The sequence below is a fragment of the Diadema antillarum genome, unplaced genomic scaffold (genome assembly GCF_040938485.1).
Source record: "Diadema antillarum isolate AM-2024a unplaced genomic scaffold, OU_Dant_1.0 seq00000853_RagTag, whole genome shotgun sequence".
In the NCBI taxonomy this organism is placed as follows: domain Eukaryota; kingdom Metazoa; phylum Echinodermata; class Echinoidea; order Diadematoida; family Diadematidae; genus Diadema; species Diadema antillarum.
The window spans coordinates 1141511-1164376 of record NW_027271724.1 but is presented as its reverse complement, the minus strand read 5'-3'; the positions used below and the strand labels follow the sequence as shown (position 1 = coordinate 1164376).

The 22866-nt window shown below is 38.1% G+C and overlaps 1 protein-coding gene across 1 annotated transcript; it reads left to right on the top strand.

The window, feature by feature from the left end:
- The first annotated feature begins 1072 nt into the window (after positions 1 to 1072).
- LOC139740417 (succinate--CoA ligase [ADP-forming] subunit beta, mitochondrial-like) lies at positions 1073 to 19947 on the top strand. The gene is made up of 13 exons (XM_071651008.1): positions 1073 to 1144; positions 7954 to 8119; positions 9408 to 9507; positions 10403 to 10493; positions 11104 to 11175; positions 11904 to 12006; positions 13262 to 13329; positions 14527 to 14626; positions 15259 to 15420; positions 16075 to 16217; positions 17682 to 17802; positions 18527 to 18615; positions 19439 to 19947. Exons 1-13 carry the CDS (start codon positions 1073 to 1075, stop codon positions 19511 to 19513), a joined length of 1362 nt encoding a protein of 453 aa, XP_071507109.1. The 3' UTR covers positions 19514 to 19947.
- The last annotated feature ends 2919 nt before the right edge of the window (positions 19948 to 22866 follow it).

Genomic DNA, 22866 nt, shown 5'->3' with positions numbered 1-22866 from the left:
GTAACCGTGTGTCCAAGTCCAAGATCAATTTTTCCCCCATTATTCAATCCCTTATTGTTTAATTGCATTTTTTTTCAACATCCGTCAGTGTGCTGCATCCCCCCCCCCCCCCAATTATCATTTCATCTCTGCATACTGTATATATTGTACATAGTTTTCAGGCTGAAATTTTCAGTCTTGTGCACCTGGTGGCTCATGATGCTGATTCTGTGTTTTTTTTCTTCTTCTTCGTCTTCTTTCTTTTCAGAAATAAAAGAGGAATGATGGCGGAATTGCATCAAAAGCCACCAGAACCTATTATCAAACAGTTTTGTATTTGTAAATAGGAGTTTCTGCAATTTACAAGCATTGCTTCTCAGCAGGTCTCCTATCTTTTCCACTTGATGTATAAATATGTTAAGTCTCTTATTAGTTATCTTACATGATTGTGAAATCATTGATTTTTGTCTTTGCCCAATATTACAATCTTTGTAATTTGTTATTCTTCGTGGAATTGAACAAATAAATTGAAACTTGAAACATTTCCGACGTAAAATATATCGAGTCGGCTCTAATTAGGAAACGAGTCTATTGGGGACTTCATTTTGACCACTCATGGACCCGGCGAATAAGAACAACGAGCTTTTGATTCTGCTACAAACACTTTTACGGCTTTTGCTAAAGAGAGTTGCTAATTTCGTAAGTTATGAATATGGCTAAATTATTTACTAGACGTTTTTACAAATTTATGCAATATCATAGATAACAGTGCTCTGTTTGTAGTTACATTGAAAATGTCGAAGGCAGATTATATTCAAAGGCAGGTTATATTCCTACTGCTTTCGCTAAAGCCTATTCCTCCCATCATTTTTAACCAATCAACTTGACAGTCACCTAACGTAACTAGTAACCAAAAATATCATAACGACAACCACAACAACTTAAACGCCCACAACAACGCAACCACTGCACAGACCATTGCCAGACTGAGTCCTCTCGCGGAACGCTTGAACGGTACGTACGGTCACTGGACATTAACGACATACAGCGTAGGCGGCGCACTTCATTATACAGTTTTGTGGAAGCACCCAAAATGGCAGCTTCCATTTGGAAATTCGGAAGGCTGGTTTTGCCAAGGGCGAGGGGGTCAACTCGAAATGCCAAGGTAAGAATACACATATTTGCTTGATTTTCTAGTTTTGCATGTCCTCCATGTGGTATTTTTTGTCCTTCAAGGCGTGATCTAAACTACTGCAGTTAAAAAAAATGAACAGTGCCATCCAGCGCATCGACCGCTCGACCGGTCTCGCGTACACTCATAGACACTGAACAGCCGCCCGTACAACAGCCTTGTCTATGGAGCGCAGCCACGGTGTGAGATCTACCGGAGCAGTGAAAGCCTTGCCCTGCCCCTAGCCCCGCCTGCTGCTGCATCATGCTGCTGCCTGGACCTGACCTGGGGGGCATTTCATGAAGCGTTTTGTCAGATATTTCGTCTGACAAAATGTTAAAAGCTACTGAAATCCTTGCATCTGATTGGGGCATAATCGTGATATAGTCCCCACCATAGGCCCCACCGCAGTGGTTGAGAGCGAATTTGTCCGACAAGTTGTTGGACAAAAATGCTTCATGAAATGCCCCCCTGTCAGTCTGTGGCCGTGCGGTGTACTAGTACTTGCATTCAGTCATTCCCTGTTTTCTGTCTGTTGAGTGTTGATTTTCAAAGTCTTTCAGTGATATTAGATGGAAGGCAAGTGCTTGATGATCAGGAAAGAACTACACAACATTCAACATTTTATGTTCAACAACCCCTTCTAAATATGGAATGATTTTGTTTTGTTTTTGTTTGTTTTTTAAATGCATTCTCCACTCAGTCATCATGCATTCACAAACACACACACAAAAATACAATTAATATTATAAATAAAAATATTAATGAATACTCAAATCAAACTAAGAGTAAGGAGACCTAGTAGGTGATAAGCACAATCAGGGTATGCAATCATGACTTTCTCACTACAAAAAATTGTAACTTCTAAAAGAATGCACCACTGACTTAAAAATTCACATGCAGCATGCTAAGACATCAGTAATCACATGTGGTAATACAATAGCTAATTTCTTCTCCTTTACTGTTAATTATTAAAGATTAATTACCAAAAAGTCCCCCAAAACCCATGTAATGCGTCAAAAAAAGCGTTTTACAACTAATGTAAAATTAAGATTTGAGGTCCATATTTTAAGTCTACCATATGTGTTTGGTATCAAATTAATGGATTTTTTTCCTGGCATTGTTTGCATGCAATAAAAAACAGTGGTCCTTTCAGCTGGAGAAAGTTATTGAATTGAATTGAATTGAATTGAATTTATTTATTCAGCATAAAAACAACAGAGAAAGACAATGATGAGCAATCATGACAGACACAGAGAAAAAAACATAACTTTGGAATACATAAAGCTGAAGGGAAGCAGCCAACGAGGAATTAAGTTTCCTTAAAATCTGGCCGACCCAGAAAATCCATTTTAAAAAAAATGCATTGGTGGTAAATTTTTCATATTTATAAAAAAAAAAAAAAAAAAAATGAGATGAACAGATATACCGTTGCAGGACAAAACATAAAGCAATACAGCATGATATACAATACACTACATTTACATTACAAAGACAATACGAATAAAGTGAGTTACGATCATTAGATAGAATACATGAATTGCCAGCCAAGCATGTTAAAAACTTAGGAATTATAATTTTGTATAAAATTCTCCTTAAGTTTACGTTTGAATACATTAAAAGAGGTAACTTTACGAATATCATCTGGTATTGAGTTCCATATAAGCGGACCTTGATAAAACACAGATTTCTGAAATGATGATGTTCTTACTTTTGGGATATGAAAATTCTTAGCGTTTCTGGTATAATATGAATGAATATTGCAATTTAAGGTGAAATAATGCATCAGAGAATCGGGTAAAAGCTTTCTATGCCATAGAAACATAAGATTACCTAAAATATATTTATATCTGTCATACAACTTTAAAATCTTTTGGGAATTAAAAATTGGTGAAGTGTGAGCTAAATAAGTTGAATGGTTTATAACCCTTATAAGGTCTGAAGTCCCATCCTGGTAGGATTGTAATGCTGCCTTATTTTTGTGACGTTGTTACCTTTTAACCCATGCTGTACAGCTATACATGGAGAAACAGCTTATTTTTACACTACAATATGGTGTGCTGTTTGCCAATAAATGTTCAGCCAGTTTTGAGTTTTGAGCCATTTTCAAATGCTGAGGAAAATAAGTGCAGCCGTTTTTCAGTATTTTCAGTAAGGTATATCCTAATTTGACTACTTAAAAGAATCTTTTCTCCTTATTGAATATCGTTGTTTTTTTTAGCCATGAATTGTACATATGTAGAAATCTGTTGACGTGAGAATTTGAGCAAATTTGAGCAATAAGAACTTATTTTTTTATATTTTTACAAATTTGCTGAGGAAGAAAAAGACCGATCCACGCCCATGTTAAACTGCATGAAGGTCATATGATAAGTGTTCAGTGTTCATATTTCAATGCTTGTTCAATTTCTAAAGATATCATAAGCAAAAACATAGTATTTTGGTTTAATATGTCATTGTTTGAGTGTCACAGCTTGGATATCAACTCAAGTCATCATAAATCTCACATTCATTCTTCTATCTGTGTTTACAAATATGAGAATGGATCCACACACTGTGCGCACATTCAAGGTCAAACTGTACAGATAATTTTTTGATGAAAAGTATCATATCTTCCAAAGTACCAGCCCTAATTTCATAAAACTTTGTAATAATGGCCAATATATGTCTGTTACCTATTCCTGAAAGTTTCACCTCTTAACTCTTTGGCAAAAGTGAAATATGATAAAATATGTAAAAGTGGTTTTATTTGAATTCAAAATAGTGGCTACAAAATTGATCATCCATTTCGAGAAGTGAAAATACAGTCAACCTCGCCTACGTAAGTCGACCTCGCATAAGTCGATAACTCAGCCAAGTCAAAGCTCCAGAAAAGTCCCGATTTTCTGTTTACTTATTTGTTTAAAATAATCTTGCACAAGTCGAAGTTTTACAAGTCGAATTTCGCCTATGTTGAAGATAATTTCGAGTCCAGATTTGTGTAAATACATGTAATTTTCATCGCACAAGTCGAAGTTTTTTTTCCCTGTACAATGTACGTCATTTAAACATGGAAGTGAAGCATTCTTTCGTTCTTCGATAAATAAACGAAGGAAAAAAACACTACTTTTGTGATAAAATACTCCCAAGGGTCGAATACAAGTTAACCCTAATATCCCTTGTATCCTTGATGTCCAGCTGAGAAGAACATAAATCACATGTACCAGGGTAGAGGCGAGCCATGTGCTGGCAGCGCAGCAGGGTTTGGGGAGAAAAAGGAAGAAGAAAAGGTCCTCGCAATCCAGTACAAGCCACCAATCTCTGTTTGCCAGCGTCTTTGGGACAACAAAAACCGCTTCCGCGACAATAAAAACAGTGTGCGAGTTTGACTGCAATAATATTTACGAATTTGATTGCAACTGATGAAAAATTTTGAAATTCCCTAGTAGGTGCCTATTCGCCACGCTCGCAAACATCTGCAACTCAGACTTTGCGGAGCATGCGAACGATTTGCGAAGGACGCGAATGGCAAAATCAAACATTCGGAAGTTTTTATCCGAATGTTTTCCGAAAATGAAGCAAAAACAAAACAAAACAAAAACACGCATTCTTGCGCAGTTTATGCCAAGTTCCCATGATGTAGGCCTATGTGTAAATGTCGCGTGTATACTTTTGCTAAAATACAGCCAGTTAGTAAACGAAAAACACGCAACGGAAATGCAATCACGCAAATTTTTCATTAATCATGGAGAATTTTTTTCAAGGAGATTGATAACTGTCTTGAGTTTAGGATTTTCTCTTTCCTGTATTTTACCTTTCTTTCCCTTTCATTTCTCCGTTGCGTATGTGTGTGCAGACCGTGAGTGCTACCCCACAATTCACAAGCATCTTTTTTTTCCCCTAGGTTCCCCCACACATTATCTTAAGTTTCAAACATAATTTCCGCGTGCATTGGGAGTTATTTAAAGTGTATTTTGGGACTATTTTTATTAAAAGAATAATGCGTTTTCAAACAGGCCAACAGTGTATATACATGGCTCGACACTAACGGTGGCGCGGGGCTACCAAAATTTCAGAAATGAAGATTTTAGTGGCCCGCTAAAAAAGTCGGATGTTTGCCATTACTTTTTTAAATGAACAGCGGTAACAATCGGCTTCGTAAGATGCTGAAATAAATGTCAGATGTTTGCTTTTAATTTTGGAAATGAATAACGGTAATATTCGACTCCATATGATACTAAAATGAATGTCGGATCTTTGCTCATACTTTTGGAAATGAATAACGGTAAGATTAAGCTCCGTACGGTGTTGAAATTAATGTCAGATATTTGATTTTTGCGTTTGGAAATGAATAAGGATAACAATCGGCTCCGGATGATGCTGAAATGAATGTCAAATGTTTGCTTTGATGTTCGGAAATGAATAATAATAATATTCAAGTCCGTACAATGATAAAATTAATGCCGGATGTTTGCTTTTACGTTCGAAAGTAAATAACAATAACATTCAGCTCAGAAGATGCTAAAGTAAATGTCGAATGGTCATTTTGACGTTCGGAGATGAATAACAATATTCAACTCCGTATTTATACCATGATTTAATAAATGTCGGATGCTTGTTTTTAATTTCGAAAGTAAATATAGCAATAACATTCGGCTCTGGAAGACGCTGAAATAAATGTCAGATGATTGCTTTTACGTTCGGAAATGAACAGTAGTAATACTCTGCTCCATACGATGCTAAAATAACTGTCGGATGTTTGCTTTCAAATTTTGAAATGAATAACAGTAACATTAAGATGCGTTCGATGGTAAAATTAACGTACATATGTATGATGTTTGCTTTGACGTTCGGAAATGAATAACAATAGTATTCAACTCCGTAGGATGATAAAATAAATGCCGGATGTTTGCTTTAACGTTCGAAAATAAATGGCAATAACATTCAGCTCCGGAAGATGCTAAAATAAATGTCGAATGGTCACTTATACGTCTGGAGATGAATAACAATAATATTCAACACCGTATTTGTACCATGATTAAATATAATAGATGTCGGATGCTTGTTTTTACTTTCGAAAGTAAATAGCAATTACATTCGGCTCCGGAAGATGCTGAAATAAATGTCAGATGATTGCTTTTACGTTTGGAAGTGAATAACAGTAATATTCTGCTCCGTACAATGCTAGAATGACTGTCGGAAGTTTGCTTTTACATTTCGAAATGATGCGTTCGATGGTGCAGCAGAAATTAACGTTTGATGTTTGCTTTGACGTTCGGAAATGAATAACAATAGTATCCAACTCCGTACAATGATAAAATAAATGCAGGATGTTTGCTTTTACGTTCGAAAATAAATAGCAATAACATTCAGCTCCGGAAGATGCTAAAATAAATGTCGAATGATCCCTTTGACGTACATGAAAAGCATTTCGATTATTACAGTCCAATAACTAAGTTTCTCGATTTTTTAAAACTAAAAAAAAAAAAAAAAAACACTCAATACTATACGTATTGCTACCGTCTACTGTATTTCAACTGCCAAGAAAGACATAAAAAGACACTGCATTTTAAATATTTATCGGAGAATATCGCGAAACATGCGCGAGACATTCTCCGAAGAAGCTTCGGGGTCTGTTCGAGGTTTCACGAAGATTTTGCAAACATCGCGCACGTTTGGCGAAGGTCAAGCGCTATGTCGAGACAGTAAAGACATTTTCAAAAACAAATCACGACCAGATCTTGACGCATTGTGCGGAAATTCTTACCGAAGTAAAAACATCCCCAAACAAATAACGGCGCCCCGAACTCCTGCGTTCGTTTCGCGATCTTTTGCAGAAACTACGTGCAACGCATTTCGATTATCACAGTCCAATAATTGAGCTCCAGGATTCTTTTTTAAAACGTAAACAAAACAAAAATACTAATTACAACATAATACTACCGTCTACTGTAATGTCACGGCCACTAAAAACATAATAAGACACTGCATTATGAAAATTCGTCTGGAAGTCCAAGTCGAAGAAAAATTTGACTTCCGCGGAAGTCGAATTTCGCGTAAGTCGAAGTGTTTTCGCCGGTCCCAATAGATTCGACTTAGGCGAGGTTGACTGTATGACATTCATTCATATTTTGTGATATGTCATGGCTATGTGCTGGTGGTGAATGAAAGGGATATTTATCAGGAATATCTAACAGCAAGATCAGATGAAAAAAAACATTCTCCTTTTTTTTAATGAATTTTTCCAATATATTAGTCATTTCAATGTAATTTGACACCCCTAATTAAAATGCTAATTTATGCGCAGTTTAATGCAAAATTTTGACTCTTTCTCTACATGAAATGAAAATTTGAACACTCAGCTACAACAAACAGCAAAAAAAGCATTTTTACCAAGTTTTTTCATTTTTCCTGTGTTATGCAATTGCATACCCTGATTGTCCTATTGACCGGTACTATACCAAAAAAAAAAAAGTCAATCATAACTTACACTTGAAAAAAAACAAAAGAAAAAGAAGCATGAAAAGAAGGGGCGGCTACAGAAACATATGGTGAGACAAGAGTTTGTGAATCATAACCAATACAGGATTTCATTTGGCGTATACAAATTGTATTTTGTGTCGAATATGATTATAGATTTGCTAATTGATTCACATGAGCAGAATCACTATTCAAATGATGTGATTGATACAGGTGCAGACTCTGGATAATCGAGTTCATTCCATAGGTGTGTGGTGTTCGTGCAAAGTTGATGTCAAATGAACAATTATTATTATTATTATTATTATGTGTTGTTGTTGTTCCGTGGTGATAATCTAATTTAGGTCTTGGAAACTGCCTCGGTTCTTCCCCGTCAGTGCGACCAGCATCGGAACCTGTCCATTCATGAGTACATGGGGTATAACCTCCTGGAAGAGGCGGGTGTTCCCATCCCCAGGGCCGAGGTAGCCATGACGCCACAACGGGCTTATGAGATTGCCAAGAGCTTGGGTAAGGAGAGAGGAATACCCTTATCTGTTCCCTCTTAAAGGGGTGTGGTATAGTTCTGGTTGAGATGGGGATTCAAGTTGTGACCCTTTGCGGGATAATTAGAAACCACTTATAGAAAATATATAAGAGCATTACGCCATATGATTCTAGAGGAATTAAAAGTTAATGTGATGAAATTTGATTTTGAAAGGTTGAGATATCCAAAAACAAAGTGGTGCGAACAAAAGATGGGTCCCCCCCCCCTTTTATAAGGACCACTTTGTTTTCCTTTTTTCTGGATATATCAGCCATTTCAAAAACAATTTTCATCAAATAAATTACTTTTCTTTTTAAATTCTTTTAATTGCTCTTAGAATCATATGCTTTCTAGTATTTCATATAACAAGTGGTTTCAAATTATATCAGAAAAGGTTAACACCTGAATCCCCATCTCAAACATGATTATACAACCCCTTTAAGGTGGAGTCATATCACATGTTGCTACATTTTATATCATACTATTCAGGTGCTGTGACAAACCATGAAATCATAAGGACTGAGCAAAGAGTTTGTACAGAGAGAATTATCATGAGGAACACTAAAACACTGGCACTGTTTCAATGGTCCCCGACTGGTGAAAATCATTGTCAGGCCAGTAACTTTTCAGGAATTGCCAAATTTACTGGTCTGACATGACCATAAAAAACCCCCAAACAAACAACAACAACAACCAACCCACCCACCAACCAACCAACCTCCCCCCCCCCCCCAAAAAAAAAAAAAAAAGAAAGAAAAGAAAAAAAAAAGAATGTTGTTAGGGCTAGTTGGAAAAAAAAAGAACAGGACCAGTAAATTTTAGGTTTGGACCTATGAAAAAGTACCAAAAAATGACAAAAAAAAAAACAACAACCCAACAGCAACAAAAACTGGGTACCTACTGGTCCTATGAGGATAGATAGGACCAGTAGAAAAAGTGGGTTAGTGTACAGCCCTGGCCTGTGTGTATTACAGCTAGGTCTTTAGAGTGGAGTAGTGTAGAGCACCATTGTCAGCTAAGCTTGGCATGCTACTTCATCCAAAAATCAAATCTAACAAACCTTGTAGTATTGCTTACTCTTCTAAATGTGAGTATGGGGTTATGTCTGTGTGTACATTGATACCTGTATTGTAGGGCAGTAAACATCAGTGGGTAGGCTTGAACTGAGGACCTGCAATGTTGAAGGCAGACACACTTGGTCCGCTGAGCCACCTTGCCCTTCCATGGGTCTAACTCACTCTTTAAATCTTCCCCTCCCTGCTCCTATCACAGGCTCTGAAGATGTGGTGGTCAAAGCTCAGGTTCTAGCTGGTGGCAGGGGGAAGGGCTCCTTCACCAGCGGTCTCAAGGGGGGTGTCAAATTGGCCTACTCGTGAGTATTCCCACAGACTTCATAAGTCAACAGTTTGTAAGCCTTCACAAAATGAGAGCAGGACACCTGATGTGTTTGTGTGTTATGTTAGCTTGTGTACTGTATCTTGTATGAAAATTGTGCAGTGCGAAAATATGGTGCATCCATGCTGTATGTTATTCATTACCGTGCAAACTGAAATTATGAATATCAACCAAAGAAAGGTGATGTAGTTCACAGTGTTTTGTATCAGACTGAGTACAAAGATACAGATTGTGCTCAAGGCTGTGCTTGAACTCAGAGCAGCTTGTAGTATGTTTATATCCCCCACCACTCAACTCGATGAGGACAGGCTGATTTTGCTACAACATGCATTTCCCATAGACACTTGCCCGAGTATACTCGGGACTCGTCCTCAACAGGTTAATATTCAAGATGACGGCAATGGAATATTGCTAGCATGTTTGTAGTCACTGTTTTGACAGAACTAAGAATGAAATCAATAAGCTCACATGCTGAAATTGAGTGTAGTGAATTTTGATTCTGAAGCAGCGATGCTCGAATCCTCAAAAAATGTGCAGCATGCATCATGGGCTTTCTTGACGTACAGATAAGGTCACTATTTTGTAACTGTAGTCATCAGACTTTTTAGTGCAGAACGGAAAGGACTGTAACCGTATGTAGGAGTTACCTGAAGCATTTGCTTGACTTCATTTCAGATGACCATTTCCTGAAATTAACCTGATACAACTTTTACCAAATGCAACTGCCGGATCAAAAACACTATGCTCCATACTGCTTTGACAGCACTGTGGATCATGGAATTTTCTTTTCACATTTACAGCTTGTTCCTGTTTGATCTCTTATGAGTGAAGCCTTGGAGTTTTGTTGATTTTGTTTTGCATTCACTTTCCAGACCAGAGGAAGTGAAGGAACTGGCCACCCAGATGATAGGGAACAAATTGATCACAAAGCAGACCGGTGAAGCGGGGAGAATCTGTAACTCTGTGAGTAGACACCACATAACCTCACTTTGTCCTCTTTTTTTTTCTTCTCACACTGTTTCCTTGAAGACATGCAACTCATTCATTGACATTGATATTGCATAAGAGTGCAATGCATGCTTCACTACTGTAAAAGTGGATATTTTCGTGCGACTAATTTTTCGCGCTCAGCGGGGTAAGAACAGTTTCGTTATTTGTAATTCCGCGGAATCGAGACATCAACTACTGAAGCATGGCAAGCAAAAATATTCACATGCTTTTATATTTGCGCTAGTTTCAGGTTGTGCGAAATGCACAAAGATTTCAACACTGCGAAAATGTCCACTTTGACAGTATTCTATCCACTGGCTTCAGTTGCTTTGTAAGTGGCCAGAAAGAGCATCTGCAGGATCTGTTTTTTTTTTTTTGTGTAATTTTGATTTGCTTTTGAAAAAAGTTAAATCTGTTTGATATTTTTTTGTGTGCTTGAATTTGGACATTGCTTTACTATGATGACCCTTTCACTGTGTGCATTTAGTGCATGTAAATGAAGCATGCTTGCCAAATCCACCATATTTATGTATATTTTTTTCCCAAAGTATTATCTAAATCTATTTCTTGCTATATCCTTCAGGTGCTGATCTGTGAGAGGATGTACGTCAGAAGGGAATACTACTTTGCCATCACCATGGAGAGAGCATTTATGGTAAGATTCCTATCAGAAACAAACCAAAAAAATGATAGATTATGAGTGATTGGAGGGGAGGGATGTGTCCTTATGACCACAATTTATGGTAAGATTCCTATCAGAAACAAAAAAAATGATAGATTATGAGTGATGGGAGGGGAGGGATGTGTCCTTATGACCACAAAGGATGTTTCAGGGAAGCATTTACAAAAATTCCTTTGGCAACATTGCTTTAGTTGTAATTGTACTTTAAAAAGAAAATGTTGTACTGCTTGTGTGCATGTTAAGTAAGGGTTACTGGTTTACACACACACAAATACAACTAGATGTTGGAAAGCTAACATTTTTACATTCGATTTTGTGTAGAATGGGGGGGGGGATGGGAATTCACACAAATATTGAAGTGGAAAAGAGATTGGAAGTATTTAAGTAGCTGAGCTAAACTGTCCAATATCACAATGAGAAAGAAGGTTTTAAGTAGAATTATCAGGACTAGTTTGTTTATAAGAATAGAAATATTAAACCAATTCTGTGCAAAAACCTTCAAAATGTGATGGCAACTTACACCATTGCTGCATGAACAAAATGTGTCATATTCCGAACAAAATATTAGATATTCTGCTCAAATGTAGTATCGTCACATTCACATGTATGCAGTAGAGTTCAGATGGGATTTGGTATAGACCCAGTACAGGAGCTTAAAACAATGGTGACATAGTGTTCTTTTCTTGTTGCCATGACGACAGGGACCAGTGTTAGTAGCCAGCTCTCAGGGTGGTGTCAACATCGAGGATGTCGCAGCCGAGAATCCCGACGCCATCATCAAGGAACCCATTGACATCATCGAAGGTAACACCATCTGCTTGTTTTCTCTGTTGGACGGAAATTCCTCTTGGTCAATATGCAAATATGAGTTGTTTGGCATGGGGTCAAGCGTGCATTTGTGTGTGGCTGCAGGCGCTTGTGCTCTTTTAATCTCTAGAGAAATAACTCTTTTAAATCTACTGTAAAACACAGTATTTTTTGCGGCATGAAATTTTCGCAAATAGGAGCCGATGGCCTTCTTTGCGACATGAAATTTTCGAGAGTTGCATATAACATTGATGCAAATAGTGTAGACAAGAACTTTCACATGCATTTTAATCTCACGAATCTTGGCTCTCATGCAATTAAAATGCACTCAAACATTCCTTGTTTTGCAGTACATAAGTATATGATAAAATGTGGGAGATACATGAAAAAGGGAAATTTACTTAGAACAATGCACCCTGTGATAAAAAGTTACTCCTAGTCGGTTTCGAGGAGCTTTATTTGCAAAATGTGGATAAGTGAATAAGATAAGATTAAAAGAAAATGCTACCCTTTTCATACCTTGTATGTCCTACAGGAATGATTGAAAATCCTTCTGTAAACACTCTTGCACAGAGATTAATGTTGTTCATGCGAATCAGAGCTCTGGTCTTACTTACGATGTTTCGTCAAGACACGATTAGAGAATATGTAGACTTATGTTAAGTAATGCCAAGCCAATTTACCTCTGCTGGACATACACACATTACAAGCACACACATGCATGCACACACGCGCGCACGCGCACGCACACACACTTACACTCAATGTGCGTTGTTCAGATGGGACTACAAGCATGTTTTGAAATTGTCAGAAAGTTTGTGCTTAATGAGTATTTAACTTGTTGAGGACAAGCTGATTTTGCTACAACACACATTTCCCATAGACACCTGCCCGCTTATACTGGGGACTAGTCTTCAAAGAGTTAAGTACAAGAAAATATTTATAGAGTGTGCTTTGTAGGTTGAGATTCTTAGAAGTGTTACGAATAATCTGTATTTGTATGGTCAATTCTGTTTGAAATCTTTGAATAAATTATGGCATTACAGGAATCAATATTCTTTAGGAAGTATACTGTTACGATATCAAAAAGTGATATGTACAATACTGGTGTAGTGTAGAGCTATGTATGCATTAGCTGTATTTTTCAAATTTTTAGTACCTCACAAGGCTGTATGATTAGCAAAGACTTACTGTGATCAAAATTCCATTAATTATTTTTTTCTGCTGGTATTTGCGTATCTGTCCTATCCAGGTATTCAGAGATCCCAGGCGGAGAAAGTAGCCAAACTCATGGGGTTCCCAGACAAGGCCATTCCACAGGTGGGTCTGGGGAGATCTAGCCCAGCAAGCCCTAGGGAAATTTTGCTGTAGAAAGTATCATCTCTTTTGTTACCTCCGCCAAGGGAGGAGGTTATGTTTTCATTACCGTTGGTAGTTTGTCTCTCCGTGTGCAAAATAACTTAAAAAGTGCACAGATTTTGATGAAACTTGCAAGAAAGGTTGATAATGACACAAGGAACAGATGATTAAATTTTGGTTCTGATTCGGAAATTTTTTATGGATTTTTGATGGATTTTCAATATTTAGGCAGGTAGGGTGAATGAACTTGGGAGTTCAAGCTGTGCATTTTTTAGGTTTTCATATGCGCACCAAAGTGCTCTAGTTTCTGCTATGGCAAGGCGCACCGTGCAGCTTAGGGTTTATGACGTAACAAAGGCTTCTATATTGGGAAATTGGGCAATTTTTCAGCATGCATACGTATGGGTGGAAATCTCTGCTTGGCAGAGGTCTGTGCTCAGAGTGCTTTTCTAGTTATCAAATTGACAATGCTGAATTTTATAGCACATATATTGGAGAAAGATTAGATGAAACAGCTTGCCTGTTATCATGTATGTGCTTTCATAGTGGTCACATTAAATAAAATCCAATAAACAAACAAACAGTTAACATGACTTAAATTTCTGGTGCATTATTCACACACTGTGTACTGCAGGGTGCAAATGATACACCCGGCATGCATTTCGTCCCCATTCAAAGAATTAGATACACTTTTAACTCTGTGTGCCACAGTGTAAATCCCCTGTCGTGTGTCACAGTACTAGTGAGATCTCAATGCATTATGAGCGCTTTTGGAAAACATTGTTTTTCAAAGCCGTGTAACTTTTAATAGAAGAGTTTATGCTGGAAATGCAGTTCAGCAAAGTTGTAGAGAAAATTGCAAGCTTTGCCGTGATGTAAATTTTATGACAAAGCTGTAGCTATGACGCTTTGAACGTACTGTGGCGTGTTGCGATTTATTGATTGGTTTGTGTCATGCGTGATTGTGTGTTGAGCAAATTTTGCTAAGTTGGCAAGCTGTCTGCTGAGTAGGGTGTGCGAGCGTGGCACTGTGAGTTAACAGAACTTGTTAACCTATATCTCGTCATTCCAGATGGGGGAGAGAATTCTATGGAGCACATTATTGGGGATGTGTTTGATGTAAATCATTGTTTTTGTGTTTTTTGTTTTTCCTGACAGGCAGCAGACACGTTCATCAACCTGTATGAGAATGTCTTCATGAAATACGATGCCACCATGGTGGAGATCAACCCGCTCACAGAGGATAGCAATGGAAATGGTAATGAGCTGCCCAGAGCATCAGCAGTGTCCGTGATTACTGATAATGTGATCACAGAATGGCTTTTAAAGGAGAACTCTAGAAGATTTTCAGACTTTTGCATTTGAACATCTATGATATGTGGTTACACACTGCACTCCCATTATAACAAACAAGATTGTAATGAAGTTTTGGGCCCCCAATAATTTCTGTGCAAAATAAGCCGAGTCAGATATTTTTGCATACTATGAATAACGCTTTTTGTTCATGATAGTTGTGTGTACGATTACATATGTAGCTTCATTTTTATTCGCAGTGATATTCAAGTGGTCAGCTATATAATATACTATGTGACAGTAATCACACGAGAATGTGATACTGTAAAACGAATGTTCGCGTGCATTTTGATTTTGTGAATTTCGGGGAGAGCGAAGATTTGCGAAATTAAAATGCACATGAAAGTTCTTGTCCACATTACTAGTATACACATTGAATGTTAAAAGCAACTCACAAAAATTTCATGCCGCGAAAAAGGCCATCAGCTCCAATGCGCGAAAATTTCATGCCGCGAAAATATCGTGTTTTACAGTATTTAAATTTTGGTGTGCAATTCACGTTGCTGATGCTGTTCTCCTGTTTGACTCGACCTCCAGTCCTCTGCATGGACGCCAAGATCAACTTTGACGACAACGCGGCGTTCCGCCAGAAGAAGATTCACGACCTGAGGGACTGGTCTCAGGAGGACGAGAGGGAGGTCCTCGCCGCTGAGCACAACCTCAACTACATCGGCCTCGACGGTGACATCGGATGCCTGGGTGAGTGGAGTGGGTGGAGTCACTTTGACAAGTGTTCGGTGACTGGTTTAAAAAAAAAATCACTTTCAAATTGAGAGGCTGCTGTGGGTTAGTGCTTAAGGGGGAATGAAACACAGATTTACTTGAGGATTGAGCGAATGCAGGAATGTTGTTAGTAGAACACATAAGTGAAAATCAGAGGAAAATCACTCAATTTGATCAAAAGTTATGAATTTTTAAAGTTTGGCTGCAGTCATCACTGGATGAGAAGACTTCTACCGTTTGTGATGTCACATATAAATGAATATGTTGAGAAATATGAAGAAAATCCAGCCAAAAATTATTTTGAAACAAAAATGTACACATTCCCTCAACTTGTTTTCAAGGGCTCTTGTACTATGCTAGAAAAGTGTTCAAAATTTTCTGTGTATTTTCTTTATATTGTTCTTCATATGGCATGTCACAAAATCCATGCAGCTTTGTTAACCAGTATGGTTGTGCTTGAGTTAAGATTTTGCCTCATCTTTGTTGGAGCTAGGAGTTTCAGTTTGTGTATAGGGTAAGAATGAGTTTGTAGTAACATGACCAGTACTATGTGAATCTGATGTATGACTTGAGTTGACCATCCAGTTCTTTCTCCCCCCCCCCCCCTTTCTGTTCTTTTGTGAACCTCAGTGAATGGTGCTGGTCTGGCAATGTCCACTATGGACATCATCAAGCTCCACGGCGGGACTCCGGCCAACTTCCTCGACGTCGGCGGTGGAGCCACGGCGGAACAGGTCAAGCAGGCTTTCAAGCTCATCACTTCAGACAGCAAGGTGTGTAGCGTTCCTCATCCAGTGCAATCTACATTGTATATGGTCATGTGCAAGTGCAGTCATGTCCGCCAACAGAAAACACAGTATATGGGACTAGCTGTCGAAATCACAAAGCAGTGGGCCTGTTGTTGCCTTTGAGTTTTGTTTTGTTTTTGGTCCTAGCGTTGTAAAGGTAATGGTAGTAACTATGCTTGAAAAGCCAGTGAACATGTTTGAGACACATGTTACCATGGTAACAAGTATGCTTGCAGTATTTTAGTTGGTAGTGATGCTGTATGAACTTATGAAACAAATGGTACTTTAAATGCTTGTACTGTTCTAATTTGTAATGATACTTATTTGCTTTAACTTGAGGCCCAATGCAACTGAAGTCACACCATATCTTAACCCTAAAAGGGCCGGGGGGGGGGGTTGAATCACCCCCCCTCGACATTTTTCGCGACTACTCCGCCGCGCGAAATTTTTTGACCGCGCCGTTCGCTGACTTTTTACTTTCAAGTCTCGCGCATCTTTTGACACCATTTTCGTGAAAATCGCGCATACCATTACGATGCTGCATAACATTTTATACATGCCTGTCAGACCGAAAATGGCTCAAAAACGTGATTTTGTGTATAAAGTCTATGCAAATGGAGTTTTCTCTTCTTATTCATAAAGATATGATTATTTTCACTTTTTTAGGCTGAAACTAATAATTTTAGCATAATTATGCTTGAAATAGTTTCCGTCCTAAATTTTGCGAAAAAAAAAAATGATAAAACAAAAGATCGAAAAAACAAAGAAATACATAAGAAATTCATAAAACAAGAAAATACATAAGAAATTGATTTTGATACCAAATTTTTTTCTGAAGTACATTGTTAGGAATGCTACAAAGAATGTTTTCACCAAAAATTAGGATTCTAGGAGCTTTAATTTCTGATTTAGAGCAAAATGTATGATTTTATGCATGTATTAGCATAATTAATTATTATGACAAAAATTTCCATTTCTTTATGTATAGCTTGCTAGATTACGCCACAGGTAATGCACGTGCCAAATTTCATGGCGATTGCGCGATTGACGGCCGAGATCTCAGGGGGGGGGGGGGTTGAATCAACCCCTCCCCGGCCACAGAACACCCAAAAAAGCCCGGCCTGGTTAGGGTTAAAAGAAGTGTAAGAGAGAAGATCCTTTATCTCAAGTTACTCAATATCTATCAGATTCCGTCTGTTTCATCCTCCCTCCCAATCAAGATCATAGATGACATTATAAACGTTCCTCAGAATTTCTTGATTTTTTTCTCTGAACATCTTTGGAGAGGCCATATGATTAAAGGAGTTCATATCTTGCATAACATTAAAAGCTTCATGTGCCAATGACTCAAATAGGCACAAATTCTGCACACATACCTATGGGCAGGGAATTAAATGTGACAGGCAGAGGGTTAATATTTGTTGTTTGTGTGCTGTGGTCACTGTCAAGGTTCAAGCCATCCTGGTCAACATCTTCGGAGGGATCATGCAGTGCGACGTCATCGCACAGGGAATCATCGCGGCTGCCAACGAGCTCAACCTCAAAGTGCCCATAGTCGTCAGGTTACAAGGTGAGCGTATTGGATGATGTTCGTTATTCCGCAGGGTCTTTACTCTGAAGGTTCATTATTCCGAAGCTTCATAAGTACAAAAACGAAATAAGGTGAGTAATTCGGTAGGTTCGTTACTATGCACCTTTTTTCCATTTTCTGATCAACAAACCTTTGGAATAACAAATCTTACCGGTATATCATTTTCGATTGATAAACCTTCAGAATTACAAACCTTGAGAATAACTTACATTCAAAATAAGAAATGTACACCTAGTATATTTGCCCTATATCCAGAATGAAAATGCTTGCCACATACTTGTGTTTACCTTACACTCAAGATTTGTATACATTGGATTCTCTTGATGATGCAGACTTTTGGGATTAGTGCGTATCATGTAAAGTATGTGTTAGAAATCCAATTATAGTCACTGCAGTGATGTGAATAAATAACTCTTTCATGTACTTGAAGAGGCAAGAAAGTATCTGCTCTGTAAAACTGTGAAAACTCATTGTCGGTATATGGATACATTCCTGCCGATCGTATGGTACATTCCTTTTGACAAACAGTTTAGAATGGTACAGTGATGATATGTTGATACGCCATTTCGATCATTGTGACAGACCTGTTGCTCTTACAAACGGGTCTTACAAACTCATGGGGTCATTTACATTGACTTGAAAGTTGTGTTGAATATCTTTATTGCTCACTCTTGTCTTCGCCACACTCGTTCATCTTGGTCAGGCACACAAGTGGACGAAGCCAAGGCCATTATAGCAGCTAGTGACCTCAGAATTTTGGCCTGTGATGACCTCGACGAAGCGGCCAAAATGGTGAGTGAGGCAACTGACCATGTGATCTTTTGAAGGCCTCAAGCCTCTGTGATCAGGCTTTTGTTGTTTGTAATGGGCACATTTGGTAACGGTAATATACAAAAGCTATAACTCATTAAATGATGGGCAAATTGATGGTTATGAGGCCCTCATTTTACTCTAAATTGTGTAGCATTTTGAAGATTGATTGAAGGTTTTCAAGATAAAAGCAGTAGAAGAATCCCGACCAAGTTGTACTTAACCCATTGAGGATAGGCTGATTTTGCTACAACACGCATTTCCCATAGACACTTGCCCGAGTATACTTAGGACTCGTCCTCAATGGGTTAAAGTGATCCAACACTTTACATCTGTAATATAACGTGCCAAGCTTTTTAATGAGCTTTAGGTAATCAAACTTGGCACAGGTTGTAAAGTTAGCGAGCCCACTCAGCTGTAGCAATGTGATCCAAACCACAAGGAAGGCCATGTCGACACAGCAGGAATTAAGTAATCTTCATTGACAATTTGTTCCCACATATGGCCTATCGATAAACAGAGCACTGTAATGGTTAAGGATATTCTACCATTCCGACTTCTCTGTGTCGGGGGGGGGGGGGGGGGGTGGGTGGGGGGGAGGCGGAGGTGTGGATACATATCAAAATTAATTAGAGAGAAGTGGTCAAACCAGAGATGTGTGTAGAAAATATGACTATGAGAGTGGCAGTGAGTAAAAGAAGGCTTCCGCTGTGCCCCCCTTGCTCCGTCTTACTCTGCGTCCGTAGTTGCTCTGGTTCCTTCAAATGCGATATTTCTCCATCCCCTTCTTTCTCCCTTCTCCCAGGTCGTCAGACTCTCCACCATCGTTGGCCTGGCCAAGGACGCCCAGGTCGATGTCAACTTCCAGCTCCCTCTTTGAGAAGGAGGACGAGGAGGAGAAGGAAATGACGAAGCACAAAATTATCAGATGTTTTATTGATTCGCTTTGAGATAGTTCCTAGGAAACCTGTGTGTATTATATGAGTACTTTTCTCGTCGTTTCCTGCCCAATCGTAATCCAACGCGACGTCCATGTATTGTTTTTATCACTCTGGAATACAAGTTCTGTGACACAGCTGAATTTTTATTTTCCTCAGAAATTTTACATTTTGGTGAAGTAGCTACAATTTCTTTCATTTCAGTATTTCAGGCCTCTCCCCATTCAGCTTGGAACATCCACTTATAATGTGAACCATGTGCTTGCTCTTATCGTCACATGCTCGGATAATGAAGTACTGGTTGAAAACTTACGCAATTTTTCTTTTCACAGAGTAGAATTAGAGAATTCATACTCACAGGGTTTATTTAACAGAATAAGTTGACTACTACTTTTGATATTGCTCAAATTGATAGTGATTGTCATCTATATCAAACCAACGACTTGCAGACTTTTGCTATGGCTTTTGTAAAAGAAAATCTGCATGGCATCTACTGTGAATCTTAGAGTTTATGATTTGATTTCTTCCTGGGGCCAAACATAGAAAGCCTTGCCATGTTTTCATCAAAGTAGTCACTTGCAATCCAGTTGCCATAGGAATATCCACCCACGAAATTCTGTGTCAATGTACAGAGTAGCGTGTATCGAAGTTGTGCACAGGGTATGGGGGAAGGGATTTGACATTTTATTTATCTGTTTCTGCAAACTCAGAAAGATTCCCACTATTTCTGAGCAAAAAACGATAATGAAAAAGAAGAATTGGAGACCTTGAATTAAATGTGTAAACAGCCTATTCATAAATTGAATTATCATATCCACATATAACGGTGGAAAAGAGGTAAGCTTCATACATCAGATAGGTCTTGTTGCGTGATTTTGCAGGTGAATCTGCCACACCATGGCTTTCTTCACACAAGAATGCAATATATGTGGATATCATCGTGTATGTATATGTATTATATTATATAACGTGCAGTGGTTCATGGGACTGTAGACTGTCAAAGCAGCCCGTCTGTTCGAACGAGACTGGCTTAAACGATTGATGAGAGAGACTGGTTGGAGAGAGAATCTGTGCATTACGTCTATATTATAAGACCGACTCTGTTTTTCCGCCGCAGTGTTGTAATGTATGTGGGGGCCGCACACAGCATGGTGCTGTTGCGACTGTTTGATATGCAAAACGCCCCCTTGTGGGCGACTACAGAGGATTGAATAAAATGAGTTTATCTATGAGAAGTGTGTGACAAATCTCCTCTTTTTTTTTTTACACCGTTCCTAGAACATCTTAATGAATGTGTCTGCTGGTGTTGGAGAGAGAATGTATGAAAATGAATAGTGTGACAGATTGGAATATATGTGTTTTGAGATGTTGTGCATGATACCTTAATGTATGTATATATATCACTATATATACATACCAAATATACATATGGGTACACATAACACACACACACACACACATATATAGATGTAGACATACATGTACATACATACAAACACACACATACATTCACATGTAACACATCATACTGAGAAATGAAAGCATTTGTTCATCTTGGCATGATCTTCTGAACTACGATCTCAATTTTTCATATACAAAAATTACTGCAATAAACACACAACACAAACATCAATGAAATGCAGACGTATATATCAGAGAATGAATCATTTTTCTTCAGCCTGGAGAATTCACAATACAGATGTGAAAATGAGTGTAATGTTACAGATGTACCACATTTCATTCTACAAAATGCCTGACAAAGAATGTACGCTTGACATCTTGTTTATGAGCCAGTATAGGCAGTGTTACGTCTGTACATTCATCTTTGTTCCTTCCCACACATTAAACTTAAGAAGTCACAGAAAATGAGTGATCACTAAGATCATTAGCTTTGATTGATTATATACCCTGGCATCGTTCTATATCGTAGTTGGCTTAAAGTGAAGTAAGTAAAGTAAGGTAAGAGTTTCTTGATCCACTTGTGTAAAAATTGTATCAATATCACACACGACCACAAATCTTTGTGTCCACTTTACTGCATAAATCCTTGCCACAACCGATAAGAATAGTGACTATGCCTTCGGTTCAAAGATGAATATAAAAACTGGAAAAAAAATCTTCATATTATAGCTTAAGTTTGGGGTTTGTCTTCTTTAAAACACACACACACACACACACACACACACACACACACACACACACACACACACACAAATGCAAACAAACATAAGAATGTACTCTGTAATTGTCAGATTCATCAATATAGGTAATGCATAGTATCAAGTACATAAATATTAAAGTGGGAGAATTTTACTGATGTCAACGCACACATACAATGTACTAACATTGCAATACATATGAATGAATGTATACTTCTATGATTTACAGAATACCTTTCAATACATCATTAACATTATGTACATATATCTGTATGAAAATAGCTTGTATACAGACTCTACCTAAAGCTTTACTCCTGATAGCAGGTTTACGTTTCGGAACTGCAAATATTAGTTTCTTGTACCCTTAACGAAAGTGGTTGCATTTCTTACATTTGTGAAATGGTCATAGTACTTAGCAATACAATACTGGGTTCTATATACACACAGCTGCTAAAATCGTAAGGTCTTTGATTAAGATGTTAATCTCAACATTACTTGCGAACATTGCACAAAACATAAATAAATGTCAATCAATCTTGAGTTTTCTAGGTGTTGGTTTGCAGGCAAAACTGTATACAATCAGCTCTCATTCTACAGAATACATGTAACTCAAATCAATTTTATGCCATGATCAGTGCAGTATGCAATCACTAGATCTTTCCCCATCACTTTCTCTGCCTTTAAAGGAAGTCTAGAATCAAATCAAAGTCAACCTCGCCAAAGTTGACCTTGCAAAAGTCGACATATCGGCTGAATTCTACTCTGGGTAGATATCAACATGTGTACATTCTATTGTGTAAGTTAAAATTCAAGGTAAGTCAAAGGATTTACAACAGTCCCTTTGGATTCAAATTAGGTGAGGTTGACCATAGTTGCAATAAATGCACCTTTGTACAGTCCAGAATAGGCATGACCATCAAGCCTAAAATCTATAAACATGAGTGAATGAGCAGACACACAAAACCAACAAGATTCTTCATCCACCAAATATAAATGTACAGAGGTCCAGCAACATACAGAAAGACTTCAAGAAATGCTGAGGTACAGATGTATCTGCATTCAGAATGGAATGAGTGGACGGAATGGGCTGAGAGTGGTAGCTTCCTCAAAAACAGGACACCATGCATTACCTCGCA

Coding starts and splice junctions, on each gene's coding strand:
- LOC139740417 (XM_071651008.1), top strand. CDS start 1,073: ATGGCAGCTTCCATTTGGAAATTCGGAAGGCTGGTTTTGCCAAGGGCG. Junction 15,421..16,074: donor CGGTGACATCGGATGCCTGG/GTGAGTGGAGTG, acceptor TGTGAACCTCAG/TGAATGGTGCTGGTCTGGCA. Junction 16,218..17,681: donor TCATCACTTCAGACAGCAAG/GTGTGTAGCGTT, acceptor GTCACTGTCAAG/GTTCAAGCCATCCTGGTCAA.